Source organism: Scylla paramamosain, chromosome 10 (assembly GCF_035594125.1).
Source record: "Scylla paramamosain isolate STU-SP2022 chromosome 10, ASM3559412v1, whole genome shotgun sequence".
NCBI classification, from domain to species: Eukaryota; Metazoa; Arthropoda; class Malacostraca; order Decapoda; family Portunidae; genus Scylla; species Scylla paramamosain.
Genome location: NC_087160.1, coordinates 7,774,116 through 7,792,831, shown reverse-complemented (window position 1 = coordinate 7,792,831; position 18,716 = coordinate 7,774,116). Strand labels below are relative to the sequence as shown.

Here is an 18,716-nt window from a genome sequence, read left to right as displayed (position 1 = left end):
TTTTTACCACTCTTACATATATAGCCCAACCCACGAACAACAGGCATGGCAGCAGCAGTAGTAACCATCAGTTGCCTCCTGATAGTTTCTGTGAGCCTCAGTACACCGTCCAGCTTAGGAAAACTGTACGAGAGGCAGCTGCAGGTATTAAGCAAGGTGATTTCCGGTCCTGCTAGAGGAAAATCGCTAGCGCTGCACCTGGACACCTTACTTCCAGCAGACGTGTGGCGGGCAGTCCTGGGTTTTGAGGCGATAAGGCGCACACCTCACCTCGCCCTGAGTTCAGGCCTGAACCACAGCCACATTCCGCAACCACTACAGGAGAGGGCAGGGGAGGCATTCCCTTATGGCTTCTTCTCTTCACCCTCATTGCTTCACGTGTTGCTGTCGCTCACGCCTCGGCCCGAGGTAATACAGACACTGTGGCTCCATTGGAAACCACGAAACCTGTTGATTTTCAGCTTAGGATCGCCACTTGGCGTCGACGTGCTGCAGGACGAGGCGCTGAGCGGTGTGGAGAAGCTAGCTTTCATCGGATATATCTTTGGTATGGCGGACCGACTTCCCGATGCCCTGGGCGTGTACACTATGCTGCCATTCTCTTCAACTGGTGTGCACCTTATCGGCCCGTGGAAGCCTGAAACCTTCAACAAATGGGAGGCGCTCTTCCCAGACAGGTTTCCGTCTTTCGAAGGGTATACTTTTGAGGTGGCCTCGTTTTTCCGCAGCCCTCCTTACCTGTACAGCAGTGCGGCAAACCCTGAGGTGGGTAAAGGTGGTGACTTGCAAGTATTTAAGGCCATGGCTAATAAGCTTAACTACTCATACACATTGACTCAAAGTCCACCTGATTGTAAATGGGGAGTCATAGAAAACGGTTCGTGGGTTGGTGTATTAGGCCTGGTTGCAAGAAAGGAAAAAAATTTTACAATTAATGGATTTTACATCAGTAAAGACCGCGTAGGAAGCTTTGATCCGAGTGAGATTGTAGGTAGAGGCCGAAGTAGCGTGTTCGTGCCCAGCCCCAAACCGTTGCCGGAGTGGCTCAGCATCGTGAGGCCGTTCAGTCTTTCTGCATGGGTTTCCTTCGTGGTAGTCATCGCCATTGCTGTCTTCTGTATGGCATTTATGGTCAGTTACATTTAAAGTTTTAGAATGTTTATCTAACCTTAGTGTGCTTATCTAATGGTTTCTTTCAAAATAGTGAACGTGGCGTTGCCACTTAACCCGGTGTTTTGAAGGGACGCATTGCATCTCTCTCTCTCTCTCTCTCTCTCTCTTAGGAGAGCGACCGTAGAGGTCAGATGTATGTGCTGTGGCTTCTCTTCCACTCGCTATTTCTCCACCATTTTGCACTCAAACAAAAATGGATACAACAGTGTTGAAGACGCTTCTGGACTCACAAAATCAAGCATTTCAACGTGCAATTGACGTGTTCATGAAGCAAGTGTGAGATCCCTGCAGTCAATGATAGGCGGATTAAGGAGAAGTAAAGAATCACAAGGAGGAGAAGGACCAAGAAATTATAAAGAAACTCTACAAACGAAGATCTACATGCAAGTAAGAAGATAATTAAGGCACTAGAAGGAAGGGTTAAAATACCAAGAAGATTATAGCCGAAGAAACAACATGCAAATCATCGGGATCGAGGAATGGCAGGGAGGTGAAACATGGAAGCAAACAGCCGTTCAAATCACCGAACTACTTGAAAATAAACTACAATTATATCGAACATCCAACTTGAACGTGCGCCCGCGTAGGGCGGCAGGACGATCATCGCAGTGCCTGTTTCTCTAGATTTGGTGACCGCGAGGCTGTAATGAACGCCACGAAGCTTCGAGGCAACGGTTTATATATAAATGAAGATTTTTGCCCTGCATCTCAAAAGATAAAAAAGCTGAGTTACCATAACTCAAGGAAGCTCTAAGTGAGGGCAAGGTTGTGTATTCCCGACACACTCGTCTCATCATCAAGGAAAGACCGAGCAGTGCTGGTGGTTCAGGTTTCACCTGAGGAAACGGAGCCTCGAGAACGAGTGGACTGAAGATAGGATCCACGGAACGAGATGCCAGCAGTAGTAGTAGTGCTGGTGTTGTGGTGAGTGTTGGAGGTGGAACAAGTACTCGCGCTATTGCACCAACTGGTCTTCGGATGGACGTCTCTGTTGCTGGTGCCTGGGTCGACGGGGCGCCTTCAAATATCGAAAATAGACTTAGTGGCAGTTCACCAGCGGTGAATAGAGATTGAAAAAACAGTGAGACTACCCAGCGAGCAACCAGGAATTCCGCACGTTGAGGAAGGAAAGGCCAGTAGGTGGTACTATATATTCCATCACATCTTATTAGAAAAAACTCATCGTCTACAGAATTAGAGGAATAGCTAACGATTGGTTCTGTAGCTGCTTAGGTAATAGGTACCAATTCACAGTGTACAGCAACTCATCATCCTATAATAGAATAAGTGTTGATGTGCCACAAGGCTCAATTTTTGGTCCGATATTGTTCTTTATATATATTAATGACATAACACGCAGTTCTAATATACTAAATTTTCTACTCGCAGATATAACAATTTTCATAAAAGGAAATGATGTTAATGAACTAAAACTAATTTTAAACCGAGAATTGAATCTTGCTGCAGACCAGGTAAAGTGCAATAAATTCACACTTAATATTAGAAAAAAAAAAAAAAAACTAATTACATGATCTCTTACCCTCTGATGACACACACGCCAAATATAAAAATAATGATGACGTGATCTTAAAGCAAGTTAGATAAAATATCTGGGTATTACATTTGATAATACATTAAAATGGAAATTTCATATTGACCTAAAAACAAAATTATGTAAATCGATGAGTGTAATATACAGAACTAGAGGCCATGTAAATACAGATACCCTCAGACAAATATCTGTCTCTGGCATATCCACATTTAATATACTGCTGTGCTCTATGGGGAGAGCTTATAAAATCTGTACTGATCACATTTTTGTTGAACAGAATCTGGCTCGTATCATGTCCCCCCCATCAACACTATGACCACACTCACCCGCTTTTTCCAAGTCAAACTGTTAAAACTCCCAGACATCATACACCTGCAATCATGTTTATTTGTACACGGAGCCCTGCATTCATATCCAATAAACTGTAACTTCAATGTAATAGACCGTAATGAAAACAAAAGATACATCTTACGAATACCGCTGTGAAGGACAATTCATGTCCAACAGAACATTCTTTTTCGGGAACCTAAAAGATGGAATTAGCTTCCTGAAGATATCAAGAACATCACTTCACGCCCTGGATTCAAAACCAATCTTAAGAATGTGTTGCTCTCAACATATAAGTGAAACACCTTTCTAGTCCTAATCAGTTATCCTCAAAAAAATGTTTTCCCTTAGTCTTGATTTTTTTCTAAAAAAAAAAAAAATTCATATTACCAACCATGTTTGTTATTACCAAGATTTTTTTTTTTACCAAAAATAAAAATTCTAGCATTTCATTAACATTAGTTAATATTACTGTAATCTCGTTTATACCAAGTTTACTTTTATTGTCATTAGCATTTTTATTGTAATCGTTATTGCTGTATTATTATTATTATTATTATTATTATTATTATTATTATTATTATTATTATTATTATTATTATTTATTTCCGTCATTAATTTGTTATTGTTTTATTTATTATTAATGCTTATGTTATTTATGGTGGTGGATGGGCCACAGCACATGTCCATCTAGATTCTAGACCAGTGGTTTCCAAACTAGGGGCCATGGCCCCCGCGGGGGGCGTGTAGCAGAATGTAGGGGGCCATAGTCTGAGGATATGTATATACAAAAGCAAAGGAGTTTAGCGGGTAGGCAGCCAGTGGAGGGAACTTATAGGTTCAGTACAAATAGCAAGATTATGTAGGCAAATTGCTTTTCAGGCACATCCTACCATTTTCATCAAGTTATTCTGTAAGCCTGCATTCTTTCAACTATTCCACATTAAAACAAAATATCGCAACAGACTTGAAGTGAAGCATCAGACTTGATGTAAAGCATGACCTACGGTAAGTGAAACAAAACCATGTATCAAGAAGCTAGTGGATAATTTGCAACATCACCCATCACAATTAGTGGAATGGGGATTCAAATAAAGGAAATATAAACCTGGCATGAATGTTCAGAAGCAAATAGTCTGGGAGGAGGTAGGTGTGTGGCCACTGAAGGTCATGGGTGTGCCACGTAATTATGACTTCAGAATTATAGTCATCAGATTTGTCAGATTCAAAGATCAGATCATATGGCGTGGGATTAATGCACTTTTAAACCAGTGGAATTTTGTTTTATTTTGTTTCTTGTGTTTATTGTTGAGGCAATTTTTTGCAATACTATTTTTTACTTAAAGGAGAGAAAAAAAAAAAAAGCATGGAATCAATTTTAATTGGTTTGACAACCCGGACCGATGAAGAAGGAATCTACAGTAAGCCTAAACTACAAGAATTTGCTAAAGTGGTCTTTATCTGGACCTAATTAGTGTAGGACTGTAGACGGTCGCTGTTGTCTTGAGTTATGCATAGCGGTGGGCCATGGACAAGGATCATGTATGAAAAGTGGGTAACGAGCAAAAAAAGTTTGAGAACCGCTGTTCTAGACCCTTATAACTGACAGGTCAGTAATAGAGCTTCGGCTCAATGGACCTTGGCTTAAATATCACTTGTTTATTGTTTCTATGTAATGTACAAAAGTGGCCAATAAATCTCTCTCTCTCTCTCTCTCTCTCTCTCTCTCTCTCTCTCTCTCTCTCTCTCTCTCTCTCTGTATTAATTATTAATGTATTAATTTCATGTGAGGAGGGTACTGGCCCTGCTGACTCAAAATAGCATGTCTGGCATTGATCCTACAGGTAATTCCTACAGTTAAGACATGCGAGAAGTGACTTTATACCATTCATGTCCAGAAAAGCTTAAAATCGTATTCTGCCTTTACATAGTAGGGCAACAACTCTGACTCACTGAAGACCAATGCACGAACAAGATGTGAAAAAAAGGGTGTGTTGGCAACTGCAGCTATCCCAGGAAACTGGCAGAATTTCTTAAATGTTGACAGCAACAAAAGAAAGCTGCTTACATATGTTAGAAGCACTGTTTAATTGGTTTGACAACCCGGAACGATGGAGAAGGAATCTGCAGTAAGCCTTAACTAAAAGAATGATCAGTTAGACTATTTCTCTACAATAAGAAGGACATTAGCATGTTTTTATATGTATGTCATGGCACCCAACCTGACTACTCCAAAATACTGATCAGAACCGTTGACAACGATGTTATAGTTTTGGCTGTCACTCATCAAAAGCTACAAAAAAAAAAAAAAAAGTTATCGGCTTTTGGAATCAACAGAAGTTTTTGCTTCCTATCTGCCCATGAACTAGATGTAGGATTAGGATCTGAAAATTCACATAACCTACCGATGTTCTATCTTTTCACTGGATGCAACACTATATATCCATTTTTTGCCTTGAACGATAAGAAAAAACTAGTATGGACCGTTCTATCAGATATGACACTGTCTCGCTGTACTCTTTACCAGGTGACATCAAATTGGATCATAAGGAAGAAAGATTAATTAGATTCTGTTTAGAGGGCGAAAAAATGCATGGACATCATCAAACCACAAAATGTGTGTGTGCAAAAAACAACTTCAGCAGATCCCAGTGTGTGCAAAAAACAACTTTAGCTGATCCCACCAGCGAAGGGAACTCTGAAACAATATATTAAGAGGGTAGTCTACTTAGTATTAGGAAGGATACGGGATGCAACAGCATGGTCTTTATTAAACAGCTGGGGCTGGATCAGGAAGCAGGAAGGAATATTGGAACCACACTTGTCAACATTAACCGAAATGCACCGCCTTGTGTGTTCGAAGAGAAATATTAACAACTAACTTTGTAAGTGAGATTGAGACGTCATTCGGAGGCAGTTGACAAACACTTACTAATTGAAAAAATATATTCTTGAAGTATTTTATTATGTATTGTTTCCTGCCATTACTGGTTTATATAACGTGACAAGTTTGACCACAAAATAAATAAATAAATAAATGGCCATAAAAATATAAGGAAATACCATAAAAAAATCATAAAAGATAAACAAAATAATAAAAAAAAATATACAGACGCGCGCAAACTCACAAATTACACACAACCAAGACATGAACATAAGCATAAGTAACCTAAGAGATATGGCTGATGGGCATCTAACAATTGAGTGAGCCGCCAGCAGTGATTCAAAGAACAGCAGAGGTAGTTTAAATGGAATACAAGCAACATAAATCACTCTTGTCCTTAAGTTTAGTATAGGCGGATAAGACATTAGTTTGAATTTCTTTTACTCATCCTGAATGCACAATAATGAATGCTTATTGGCATATTAATACAAGCTAATAGGTTTACACTAGTTTTTTTAATATCCTCGATCACCTTTTCTAGTAAACAAGACAAGTCTTGTCATTTTCTATCACATACAAGACATTACCACAGGTGTTACCATACCTGTAAAAGAGCAAATGCATTTGCCACAAAATGCAAAGTTTATATCGATATTTTGGCAAAGCTGCCTCGTGATGACCTCAGTTAAAAAAATGAATTGCATCTTACTGATAATTTTGTTCCTGAAGCCCGTTCGTAGTACTCCCACTTTCGTGTTCCTTGTTTTCCAGTGTGGTGATGCAGCTGTTAGTGAATGACTTGTTTACTATTTTAATTCAGTGTTAATATCATCCTGGTAATGTGTTCTTTCCTCACTTGGCTCCATAGGAAAGGGCGAATGGTGGAACTACTATGGGCGTCACGTGGCAGAATATGCCTCGGGCTCTTGTGGCACAGAGCATACCTATTCTACCAGAGTTGTTGTGGCAGCGTGTGTTTACGGCCGTATGGCTCCTAGGGTGTCTGGTGGCCACGTCTGCGTACACCTGCAACCTGGTCAGCATTTTCACCAGCATCACCTACCCAAGCCGTCTGCGGACCCTGCAAGAGTTGGCGGATAGCGACTACAGGTGCTTCATCCTCTTTTTCACTTTTTCACACTGGACAAGGGCAACAAAGAGAGAGAGAGAGAGAGAGAGAGAGAGAGAGAGAGAGAGAGAGAGAGAGAGAGAGAGAGAGAGAGAGAGAGAGAGAGAGAGAGAGAGAGAGAGGCCCACTGACATGCCTGTTCCAAAAGAAAACTCAAAAGTGTCATCCAAAATTGGATGATAAATGTCTTCAAACCTCCTATTTGAAAGAGTTCATACAAGGGAGGAAATACAGAAGCAGGTAGGCAGTACCACAGTTTACCAGAAAGAAAAACGAGAATAATTTTTTTCTTTTTTATGTAAAAGTGTCATCAGCCAAGGGAAAAGGAAGAGGAGGAAAAATCGCACTGAGGTGTCAGTTCCTAAACAGTTGTCAAAAAAAAAAAAAAAAAAAAAAAATCGAAAATTGAAGGATGTCTTGAAACCTTCATCTTGAAAGAGTTTGTCATAGGAAGGAGGAAATGCAGAAGCAGGCATTGAGTTCAAGAGTTTACCAGAGAAAGGGATGAATGATTGAGAATAATGGTTAACTCTTGCATTTGAGAGGTGGACAGAAAAGGGGTGAGAGAAAGAAGAAAGTTTTGCGCAGCGAGGCCACGGGAGGAGAGGCATGCAGTTACTATGATCAGTAGAGCAGTTAGCATGAAAATAGCGGTAGAAAATAGTAAGAGATGCAACATTGCGGTGATGAGAAAGAGGCTGAAGACAGTTTGTTAGAGGAGAGGAGTTGATAAGACGAAAAGCTTTTGATTCCATCCTGTCTAAAATAGTGGTACGAGTGGAACTCCCCTCCATACATGTGAAGCATACTCCATACATGGGAGGATAAGACAGATAATACAGAGTTAGCAGCTGGAGGGGGAGAAAAACTGGCGGAAACGATTAAGAACGCCTAACTTCATAGAAGCTGATTTAGCTAGAGACATGTGAAGTTTCTTTTAATTATAAGTAAAGGACAGACCGAGAATGTCCACCGTAGAAGAAGGGGACAGTTGAGTGTCACTGAAGAAAAGGGAATAGTTGTCTGGAAGGTTGTGTCAAATTATTGACAGATGGAGGAATTGAGTTTTTGGGCCATTGAACAATACAAAGTTTGCTCTGCTACACTCAGAAATTTTAGAAAGATCAGAAGTCAGGCGTTCTGCGGCGTCCTTGCGTGAACTGTTTACTTCCTGAAGGGTTGGACGTCTATGAAAAGACGTGGAAAAGTGCAGCGTGGTATCATCACTAAAAGAGGATGACCAAGACTTAGTAAGGAATGCCAGATCACCAGTAGAGCGGCCACGACAGAATCAATATTGGCGATGAGATATAAGAATGTGAAGTGACAGACGCTGTTGTAGGTTCAAAAACTTTAAGGAGGCAGAAAATTAAAGCAATTGGATGGTAGTATGAGGGATTAGAGCAGCCATCCTTTTTAGGAAAAGGCTGAATGTAGACAACCTTCTAGGAAGAAGAAAAGTTAGATGTAAAGAAAAGGTAGCCTGGCTTAATTGGCAGGCAGGCACGAAGAGAGGGAAGAAGGAAGCGAGAGAGAGAGAGAGAGAGAGAGAGAGAGAGAGAGAGAGAGAGAGAGAGAGAGAGAGAGAGAGAGAGAGAGAGAGAGAGAGAGACCTAAAACGGGAAGAACCGGTAGTTTTTAGACCGTTTATTTCCGTGCAGGGTGGCATTGCTGAACAACGGCGGGTTCTTAGCACAACTGGTGCTGCTCACTCCCGGGGATATGTTGGACCAGATACGCCAAAAACTGGACCTTTTTAATAACCTGAACGAAGCGCTGAAGGCCGTGAAAGAAAGACGCCATGCTTTTATCGCGGATGAAACTACAACCAAGCTTACGATAATGCAGCAAATGCAAGTAAGTAGTCATTGTTCTTATTTTCAATGTCAGTTTTCGGAAGAGGTGGCAGTGCATTGAAGTCGCAACTATAACTCGACTAGGAAATTATTGGTAACGAGCTGTATTCACAGTAACATGGCTGTAAACTTAGTAATGTTGTACTAGTTTTGTGTGTGAGTTAACTTCGTTACCAGACAAAGAAGATTACACACACATACACACACACAACTCTCATTACAGGACGATGAATGGTACCTGGTAAACGAAAGACTCTACAGCGGGCGGTTAGTTTGGTACTTCCCCAAGAACACGCCGTGGAAACAAAAATTTGACCAAAATATACGGAGGCTGAACTACTTCGGCTTAATCACCCATTGGTTTGAGGTAGGAACATTAATTGTTCTTGAATGAGTGAATGCATTGCATTCATTTCTTTTCTCTGAAAAGTGACCGATTGCAGGACGTGTAAAAATTACGTGTGACACTAAAATGGACGCTAGTAACCACTGGAATATTTCTAAATTTTCTCAGCAATTTGAAATTTAGAAAAAAAATAAATAAATAGAAAATAAATAAATAAAAATAAAATAAAATAAAATAAAATAAATGAATAAATAAAAAATGAATAAATAAAAAATGGAAATTATTATCACGGCTCCACCTTCGTCTGTGACGTCATGAACTAACACTTGTTCATCTAAATAGTATATGCCGAAGCACGCTGAGTGATATCCTGTGTGTGGCAAATTAGCAGGGTGTGTAATGTCCTAGCTGTGGTAGACAGGCAGGATGTGAAACAGGTTGTGATGTGCTGGGTGTGGTGGACTGTTGAGCTGTGTGATGACTGATGTGTTCGACTGGCAGGCTATGTGATGTATATGTGGTAGATTAGTATGGTGTGTGGCAGGGAGTGTGATAACTGGTATGAAGTGGAGCAGGCTGCATGATGTGCTGGGTGCGGTAGACTGGCATGGTGTGCAAGAAGCTTTGATGTTATTCCCTTGGGTATGATCACGCGTCATGGGAGATAACGTCTGTGCTTTATGGCGAACTTTTCCTTCTCTCTATATGACACAGTATTCGGTGAATATGTCGATAGTGTCCTGGTCTGTTTTTGGAGCATTTTTCTTTTCTTTTTTTTTTTTTTTTGCTCAAAATATGATGCTTTTTTCTTTTTTTTTTTCTGTGCAAACCCATAAAAATAGTGTTTGTTTTGAATTTTATTTCGCATTGACGAATGGAAAGAAAGCAGATTTCCAGGGCTTGGCACCGATTAAAAAAAAAAAAAAAACCGTATGGAAATACCAAGTCGCTCAAGTCGATTAAAAAATATCAATACTTAAAGAAGTCTGTCGTATGTGTTATGTAACCGTAATATATCAGTTTAAGAGGATTCAAGACAGTACCTAAACAAAATATAATGGTAGTGTAAATGGAACCGCACGTCTTGATCCTAAAATGTCTATTCCCCTAGAGTCATTTGCTAGCTAGCTAGAGAAATTTTCGCCGTGCGAGACTTAACGCGAAAAAGCTCTCTCTCTCTCTCTCTCTCTCTCTCTCTCTCTCTCTCTCTCTCTCTCTCTCTCTCTCTCTCTAAAGGAGACAAATGAAAACTAAAAAATGAGTGTACTTATTTAAATTAAGGTTTTCATATTTCGTGTATTAAATTACATTCATGAATCGTCTCTCTTTTAGTCATGTAGTATTCACATTACTCAGGCATTCTTTAGATGATTATTTTTTTTTACTTTCTGTATGAAATTTATTAATTTATTTATTCATTGTTTTCAGGTGGAGTTTGCGGAGTGGGTTAAGGATAATGTGAACAAAAAGGTGCGGCGTGGCGATGGAAGGGAGGGCCCCGCCCCGTCCCTCACCATGCGGCACCTTCAAGGAGTTTTTTATATCTTGGGTGTCGCCTGGATTGTCAGCGGGGCCGTTCTGCTGTTGGAGCTGTTCACACAGTACCAGTTAACCCAGACGCCAAAACTTTAGTTTTTATCATACTGTTTAGTTTCCTGTTAAGGGCAGGTCACCCTTGGCCAGGCAATAAGTCAGAGGAAGAAAGGTTATAAAATATATAACACTGTATAACACGATTTTCGTCCTTGACAAGCGTGTTATATTCCAACTCTTTTCATTGCAAAACAATAGAAAATGTCCATTATTCCTATGAAACTGTTTTTGTGGGTTATAGAATGATTTTTGCCCTCAAAACAGCTAAATTTCATCATTTTTCCAGATGCTGTCACAGAGAACTTCTTTGTTCTCGTCTTGATGAATTGACCCCATATGTAGCAGAATGCATCTGGAGAATGACTGCAGCCTTTTGATGCCATCTCACCTCTTATGATGTGTCTTCTCAGGCAGCCAAAGCAGAACTGAATGATGGTCTGCAAGCCCCTACTTTTATGTCGTCAGGCAGTACTCTAGAATATTCTTAGTCTTCCTAGAATGTGTTCCAGAAGGTTTTCAATCTTTCTAGAATATTCTTGAACCTTTTCATTCTAGAAAATTCCTGATACTTCTACATATTTCTATTGTATTCTAGAAAGTTCTAGAGTATTCTGAAAATGTTTACATTCAATAGAATCTTCTAAAATGTTCTAGAAACTTCTAAAAATCTTCTAAAATGTTCTAGGAACTTCTAAAAGTGTTTAATAGAGCATTGTGGAAGACTTGAGATTTCTGAAATGTAAGCAAATTCTTCTATGAAAAATTTCTTGCTAGATCTTATCAGTTCAAGAATGATCTTATTAAAATTAAAAATCTTTAGAACACATTATATTCTTTCTTTCATTGTTTTAACTTATTTGAAACGTTTTAAAAGCAATTAGATAAGCAATTGAAATTTTGCACAGATCTTTACCTGACATGAAAACCAATACTATAATGAAATTTCAAATATGTAAATTCATTGTTCTAACCACAAAAAAAAAAAAAATAAAATAAAATTTAGGATCAAAATTTATTTATTTTTTTTCTATTTTCTTTAGATGGAAATAACTGGGAAATTATGATTTAAGGGCAAGGACGAGCCAAAAATGAAATTTTGTTCCATAGTGTAATTAGCAGAGGGACGTACTGCTTCCGAAGTCATGACAGTAAACAAGAAAAAAATAGAAATATAATTGTAGCAGATTGAGGGATAATGATGGTCAGTTATAGAAAAGGAACGGTTCACATGAATAATCTATATAGTTTCACTGTTTGAATTCAAGTATAGGAGAAGGTAACTCCATAAGGTTAAGGAGAAGACCGCTGTATATAGATGGTCACTGGGGTGGTAATGACTGGACGGCAACACTCGATGCTCGGTAATTATATAGTCTTTCATTTAAGCACGTCTGATGTATGAAGTTTCGAAGTGAGCTCACCGAAGGAAAACAAAAAATCGAAAAAAAGACCTACCCATTCAAAAATTCTTCTTGAAAGAGTTTAAACCATAGGAAGGAAGAAATACAGACACAGGAAGGTAGTTCCAGAGTTCATCAGAGAAAGAGATGATTGAAAATAATGGTCAACTCTTGTATTAGAGTGGTAAGAAGAACAGAGGTGAGATAATATAAGAGTATGATAGAATAAAGGTGAGATAATATATATATATATATATATATATATATATATATATATATATATATATATATATATATATATATATATATATATATATATATATATATATATATATATATATATATATATATATATATATATATATATATATATATATATATATATATATATATATATATATATATAAGTATGCAGTTAGCAAGATCAAAAGAGCAGTTAGCCTACAAATAACGGTAGAGGATAGCAAAGGGTGCAACACTGCAACGATGAGAAAGGGAGTTAGAGGAGACGAGTAATAAGAGAAAATGCTTGTTTCCATCCTCTCCAGAAGAAGAGCTGTGTGAGTGGAATCTCCCCATACATGTGGAGCTTACTCCATACATGGACGTTTTTCTCTATACAGTTATCAGCTGAGAGAGAGAGAGAGAGAGAGAGAGAGAGAGAGAGAGAGAGAGAGAGAGAGAGAGAGAGAGAGAGAGAGAGAGAGAGAGACTGGAGACGACTCAGAACGTCTAGAAGCTGTTTTAGCTGTAGATGAGATGTGAAATTTCTAGTTTAGATTAATAGTAAAGGAGAGATCGGAGATGTTCAGTGTAGAATAATAATAATAATAATAATAATAATAATAATAATAATAATAATAATAATAATAATAATAATAATAATAATAATTTTACTATTTTTACTTTTACAATAACGGAAACAAAAACAACAAGAATAACAATAACGTCTACTACTACTACTACTACTACTACTACTACTACTACTACTACTACTACTACTACTGCTGCTGCTGCTGCTGCTGCTGCTGCTGCTGCTGCTGCTGCTGCTGCTGCTGTTGGTACAGCTAATTAATAATAAGAATAATGAAAATAATAATAGTATTAATAGTAATAATAATAATAATAATAATAATAATAATAATAATAATAATAATAATAATAATAATAATAATTATTATAATTATTATTATTATTATTATTATTATTATTATTATTATTATAACAGTTACATTAATAAATCGTTGGTCAGCTACTGTTCATGGTGGGGATAGACAATGTTTAGAATGACACCATTCTAGAGACTCATAACGGCCCCGCACGGAACTTCCGGATGAAGTTGCGGTCTGAGACATAGTTGATATGAAGAATGTAAGTATTAGTGACTAGATTTACATAGAAAAAGAAAAAAAAAAACGTCATTTATATACCTTTCTTTACCTTCCGTGTCCCGCTTTCCCTTTTACCTGCCCCAATCCTGCCTCCGTACTTGGAAAAACGATGGATAGACGGAAACAAATCCGCCAACTTTTCCTATTTCTCATCGTCTCCATATCTTTTTCTCCTCTTCAACTCTCCCTATTTTCTGACTCTTCACAGGGTCAGGAAATAAATTTATATTCCATGTAATCTGTAGCGTTGTGCATCACGTCCTGCTGTTTTCATACGTGTTCTGTTAAACAAGAGAAAATAAATGAAGAGCACAAATTCCTTAAACATACTCGTACACATTTAACCCTCATGATAACAAACAAACAAAAGGAGAGAGAGAGAGAGAGAGAGAGAGAGAGAGAGAGAGAGAGAGAGAGAGAGAGAGAGAGAGAGAGAGAGAGAGAGAGAGAGAGAATCGCTGTGCATCACACCAGGAGTTATACGTAGTTAGTTAGTCGAGCCTCCTGGTTATCAAGTTTTATCAAAATTTATAGGCCGGCATTCGTCTTAATGAAAACAGCAAGAGTTTTCACTGCAGGAGGAAGCGACGGGAACGAAGACGGCAACGAGCACGCAGGGAGGGTGTGACCGGGACGGGTACAGTAAAAAAAAAAAAAAAAAGTTCATGTTTATCTGCCGTAGATTTCGAGGTTATAACCTAAGGGAGACAAGATTAAGGACCACAGAGACAAAAGGATAACAGCAACAAAGGCAGGAAGATTGATTTTTAGTTTTCCTTTCGTTCACTTGTTTATAATAATAAAAATTATATATATATATATATATATATATATATATATATATATATATATATATATATATATATATATATATATATATATATATATATATATATATATATATATATATATATATATATATATATATATATATATATATATATATATATATATATGGCTTCGGAAATAAGTCTGGGCGAGTAAGCTCTGCTGGAAATAAGTCTTCACTCAGCCCTCGACGGAGAAAGAATGGGGCCATGCAGCATAGCACTTCCGGGTACAGCAACCCAACCGATGTGCTATTACTGCAAAAAATAATGGGCACTTTAAATTTAATTGTCCCAAGTTAGTGACAGCCACGACTTCCAGGATTCTCCAAGAAGCCGGTGGCTTTGTGTACCAGGGCCGGGACCAGGAGAGTGAAGAGGTCCGGCCAGTATATGGTTGTGAGTGTACCAAGGCAGGAAGTACTGTCCCCTCATCTGTTGATAGCTTACCATCTCCTGTGAGGTGTGGTTTGGACTGGTGCCATCCAATTTTGTGTAAGGGCACTGTTGAAATTGCTGGGATTGAGTACCACGTTACAGTATTGAGAGGGCCGCACAGCAGTGGCTGTGCCGTAATGTTACTGGGAGGTGAGTTGCTTCAGTACCGGCACCTGTATGGTGCCGGGGAATTGGCGTCGTAGAGAGCTTCGCTACGGCAGAGATTAGGTTTGTGTGCTCGGAAGACCTGCCAGTGTCGGGTGTAGATTTCCTTCTAGGGAATGCGTTTTCTGTAACTCCTGGGGTCGACTGCAATAAGGCAGGGCCACCATTAGAGAAGTACAGAGTTTATGTTGATGCGGCAGAAGAACAGAGTGCACAGAGGTCTGTCCCGCTGCTGGTGAGGGTTTGGGCAAGTCGGAATTGGACTTTTCTTTGAGTCGGTGTGCTGGGGCTGACTGCACAATCGCAGAGCTACGCAGAAGGCACATGACTTTAACGAGAGTGTTACCGAGGTTTAGGGTGGAGTGATGAGTTTGGGTGTTTGTTGGATGGCTTGCCTCACCTTGCGGAGCCGCTCGGAGGTGGCTTTCAGACGGGGTTGTCACCTGGAGTGGAGGCTGTGGGCGCTGTGATTTAGTTCGCTCCCCAGTCTGTTGTGTCTGGTGTGTTAGGGGTCACTGCCGAGGGCGGGGAGACTCCTAACTCCGCAGGGGAGGAAACTCCTCCCCTGCGGAGTGTACCAGAGGCGGGGAGCAGGCTACTCCATTGCTAGGACCAGACACAGTGGATGTTTGCTCACGTAATGAGCCACTCGTATTGGTACCTGTTGATGGTGTAGCTGCTAGTGTATCCAAGGAGGGTTCTGTCCTTCATCAGGGACTTGTTGCCCCACTACTTGCCAAGACAGGAGTGGATGGCGAGGAAGCAGAGGATCAGGCAGTGTCTGCCGGGAGTAGGAATATTTTGTCTAGCTGGCGGAAAGAGGAGGACAGAGGTTTGAGGCTCCAGTTTAGTGTACCATTCGCAGTTGAGGAGGCACGGGTGCTAGTAGCATGTAGCGACCTGATGTTTGGTCGTTTTTGGAGTCAAAATGACTTGGGAGCAGTCGAGGTGGTTTTGGTGGCTGGGTGTGGCCAGGTTAGTAAAGTGTAATCGCTTTAGTCAGGCTGGCAAGCCTAAGTACCTCTTGTTTGGGGCCCCTCTTCCCCTTGTTTTGTGGAGTGTATTTTCCCCTGGTGTGGGGATTGTGAGTAATGTTGCTAGCCCGATTCCTCCTTCTTGGGAGAGTTGTGATGTAGTTAACGCGAGAGTTACGTAGTTACGCCGTAGCGTCGGCAGGCAACGTGGAATGAGGCTGCTGGTGATTTGTTGCTTGCCGCTGAGAGAGTACAGTGTTGCTGGGGGGCTCGTGTGGATAAGTTGCTGTTAAGTGTCAGGTGCCGGGCTCGTGTAGTGTAGTATGTGATGATGGTTGCCGTCCTCGAAGCGACAAGGACTCGGGTATGGTGAGAAGTGATTGCACGCGGGAGCAGTTGGGACCAGTGAAGCTGACCCCATGTTGGAGCCAAGATTTGTTGCATTGTGTTGGCCACGTGCGGGAGTTTTGACTCCGTGTTCGGGAATGGGTGTGATGTGTTCTGATAAGGAGCAGCCGTCAGCTCGTTGCGGCGATTTCTGTGGCATCGGTTGGTCGGCGGGAGGAATGCAGTGTTATAGTAATGCTGTACCTGACGTTTGAAAAGCAAGCTTGGTCACGTCACACCCCAGAAGCAGAATTTTGTTTTATTAAGAGTGACCAGAAGGCTCCTTTTATTTTTGCCGAGTGTGTGGCATTTTTATTTTTTCAGTTTTATGGGTGTGGCACGGAGGTTCTGGAGAGCCAAGAGCTGGCAAGCTGACGTTAAGTTGTGGGCAGTGAAGGCCCGGAGGAGAGATTACTGTGTTCTCTAGTGGGGGGGAGTTGAAGGGGGCGGCAAGTTAGACTTGCTTGGCAGCTCTATGGAACCTTTGCTTGTCCTATCATCCAAAATTTTGAAACTTTTAATGCTGCATTTTGAAACTTCAAATCCAAATCCCACAAAATTATTTGCAGAACTGGTGGAACTACGGAACTTTTTGCTCCAAAAAGTTTACAAAGATTACAGACAGCGGCAGCTGCCTTGGTTATTCAGCGATGAGAAACTTTGAGACAAATTTGAGTATGACCTGAAATCTAACAAAATCAATTCTGAAAGGAGATTAGCAAATAAGCTGTTGTGATCTCCTGCACGAAGCCATAAACCAGACTGATAAAAGGATTGACAAAACAACAATGAAAATGAACTACGTAAAATTTTTCACACCTTAAAAATGTCTCAGTCAAATAAAATAAAAATCTAATGATCTTAGCAAGAGAAGGGGGCTTTGATGTGTATGAATTTGTAAGCCAGTATGAAAATATGTTAGTGGAAACAAATTGAAAGAACATTTCCCTGATTCGGAAATATCTACAGACCCAGTGAAATTTTGAGCACATGTCATCACGAAAATTATGTCATTGGAAGAAAATGCTACGAAGAACTGGCTGTCACTGCACTGAACTCGTACTGTGTGCCTCTTAGTACATCCTTTGGTGAGCGGGTTTTTCCCACGCAAATTTTAAAACCAAAGCAAGAAACTTGCTAAGCACAAATTCTCCTGAGGCCATTCCTAGAATTAGAACATACTTTCATAACAAAGGAATTTGCTGCTAAAAATTTTAAGTAAGCAAGAAAATGCTGGCCTTGTTCACAAGTCACATGTATCGCAAATAGCAGAAACGAGAAACACCAGTGCATCAGCTGCGATTGTTGCGTCTGCGAGCACCTCAGCAGGGCCTGATAGCAGTGACGAATGTACAACGCTGACTCCTTTGAAGAATTTTTTTCAATTCATTACTGACAACATACAGATATGTATATTATATGTTCATGCCCTTATATTCCTAGAAATATGAAGCCCACATATTTACTATATATACTAGAAATTGACATTGACAATGCTCCCAACAATTTTTTTTCCAGTTCTTATGCTAGTAGTAAGCTAGTGATTTTGATAATAGGTAAGAAAACACAAACTGGTAAACTATTTATTAGAGGGGAGTTATTGCAAGAGAAAAATTTACGACTGCCCATTTGTCCTTTTTTCGTAACAATTTGTCCCTTTCATTACTCATATGCTTGGCAACCCTGGTGTGGCGTCCCCTGCTCTGCTTGAGAAGTCGAGCCAGTTTCGAGGTAACTGGATGTGTGGAGGGTTGTATCTGTCTGTGCTCCGTGTCCGGCTCTTGTTCCTTCTCAACGCTACCTTGTACAAACTCTATCTTGGTGTTTCTATTCTAATTGAACTTATGAATACATAAATGATACCAGCAGTGACGATTCACAGTGTTTTTTAATGCCTTTAACTATTGTGGTTGACCCATTGCTTAACTTCCTCTTCTCTCTCTAGTCATTCGAGCCTCTTTTAATGTGCCTTGGTTCGTTTTCTGGCCACTTGCTACGAGCTACCTTTTTGGCCTTTACTGTGAGTTCTGCCTCCTGGAGGTTTCTCAAGCCATCGTGTTGGGCCGCTTTTTCTTCTGCCACCGCCAAGTGCTCATAGCCTCTCCTGGCCGCCTTCACCGCTGCCCGGCTTTACTGGTTGTCAGTTTTGCTGATGTTCCCGCCAGCCTTGTTGAGCGACTCTTGCTTGGACTTCGCAGCCTGCTAGCCTTCGCGTTTGCTCTTCCTGCATGACTTATGGGCCCTAGCTTCTGTCTACCCGCCTGCCTTTGTCCA

The 18,716-nt window shown here is 40.2% G+C and overlaps 1 protein-coding gene across 1 annotated transcript; it reads left to right on the top strand.

Annotated features, from left to right (window-relative positions):
• The first annotated feature begins 1,839 nt into the window (after positions 1-1,839).
• On the top strand, positions 1,840-12,489 carry LOC135104184 (uncharacterized). The gene is made up of 6 exons (XM_064011288.1): positions 1,840-2,309; positions 6,805-7,046; positions 8,727-8,922; positions 9,145-9,288; positions 10,696-10,874; positions 11,147-12,489. The coding sequence occupies exons 2-6, from the start codon at positions 6,829-6,831 to the stop codon at positions 11,235-11,237; spliced, it is 828 nt and encodes a 275-aa protein (XP_063867358.1). The 5' UTR covers positions 1,840-2,309; positions 6,805-6,828; the 3' UTR covers positions 11,238-12,489.
• The last annotated feature ends 6,227 nt before the right edge of the window (positions 12,490-18,716 follow it).

Coding starts and splice junctions, on each gene's coding strand:
- LOC135104184 (XM_064011288.1), top strand. CDS start 6,829: ATGGGCGTCACGTGGCAGAATATGCCTCGGGCTCTTGTGGCACAGAGC. Junction 9,289..10,695: donor TAATCACCCATTGGTTTGAG/GTAGGAACATTA, acceptor CATTGTTTTCAG/GTGGAGTTTGCGGAGTGGGT. Junction 10,875..11,146: donor GAGCTGTTCACACAGTACCA/GTTAACCCAGAC, acceptor TCATTTTTCCAG/ATGCTGTCACAGAGAACTTC.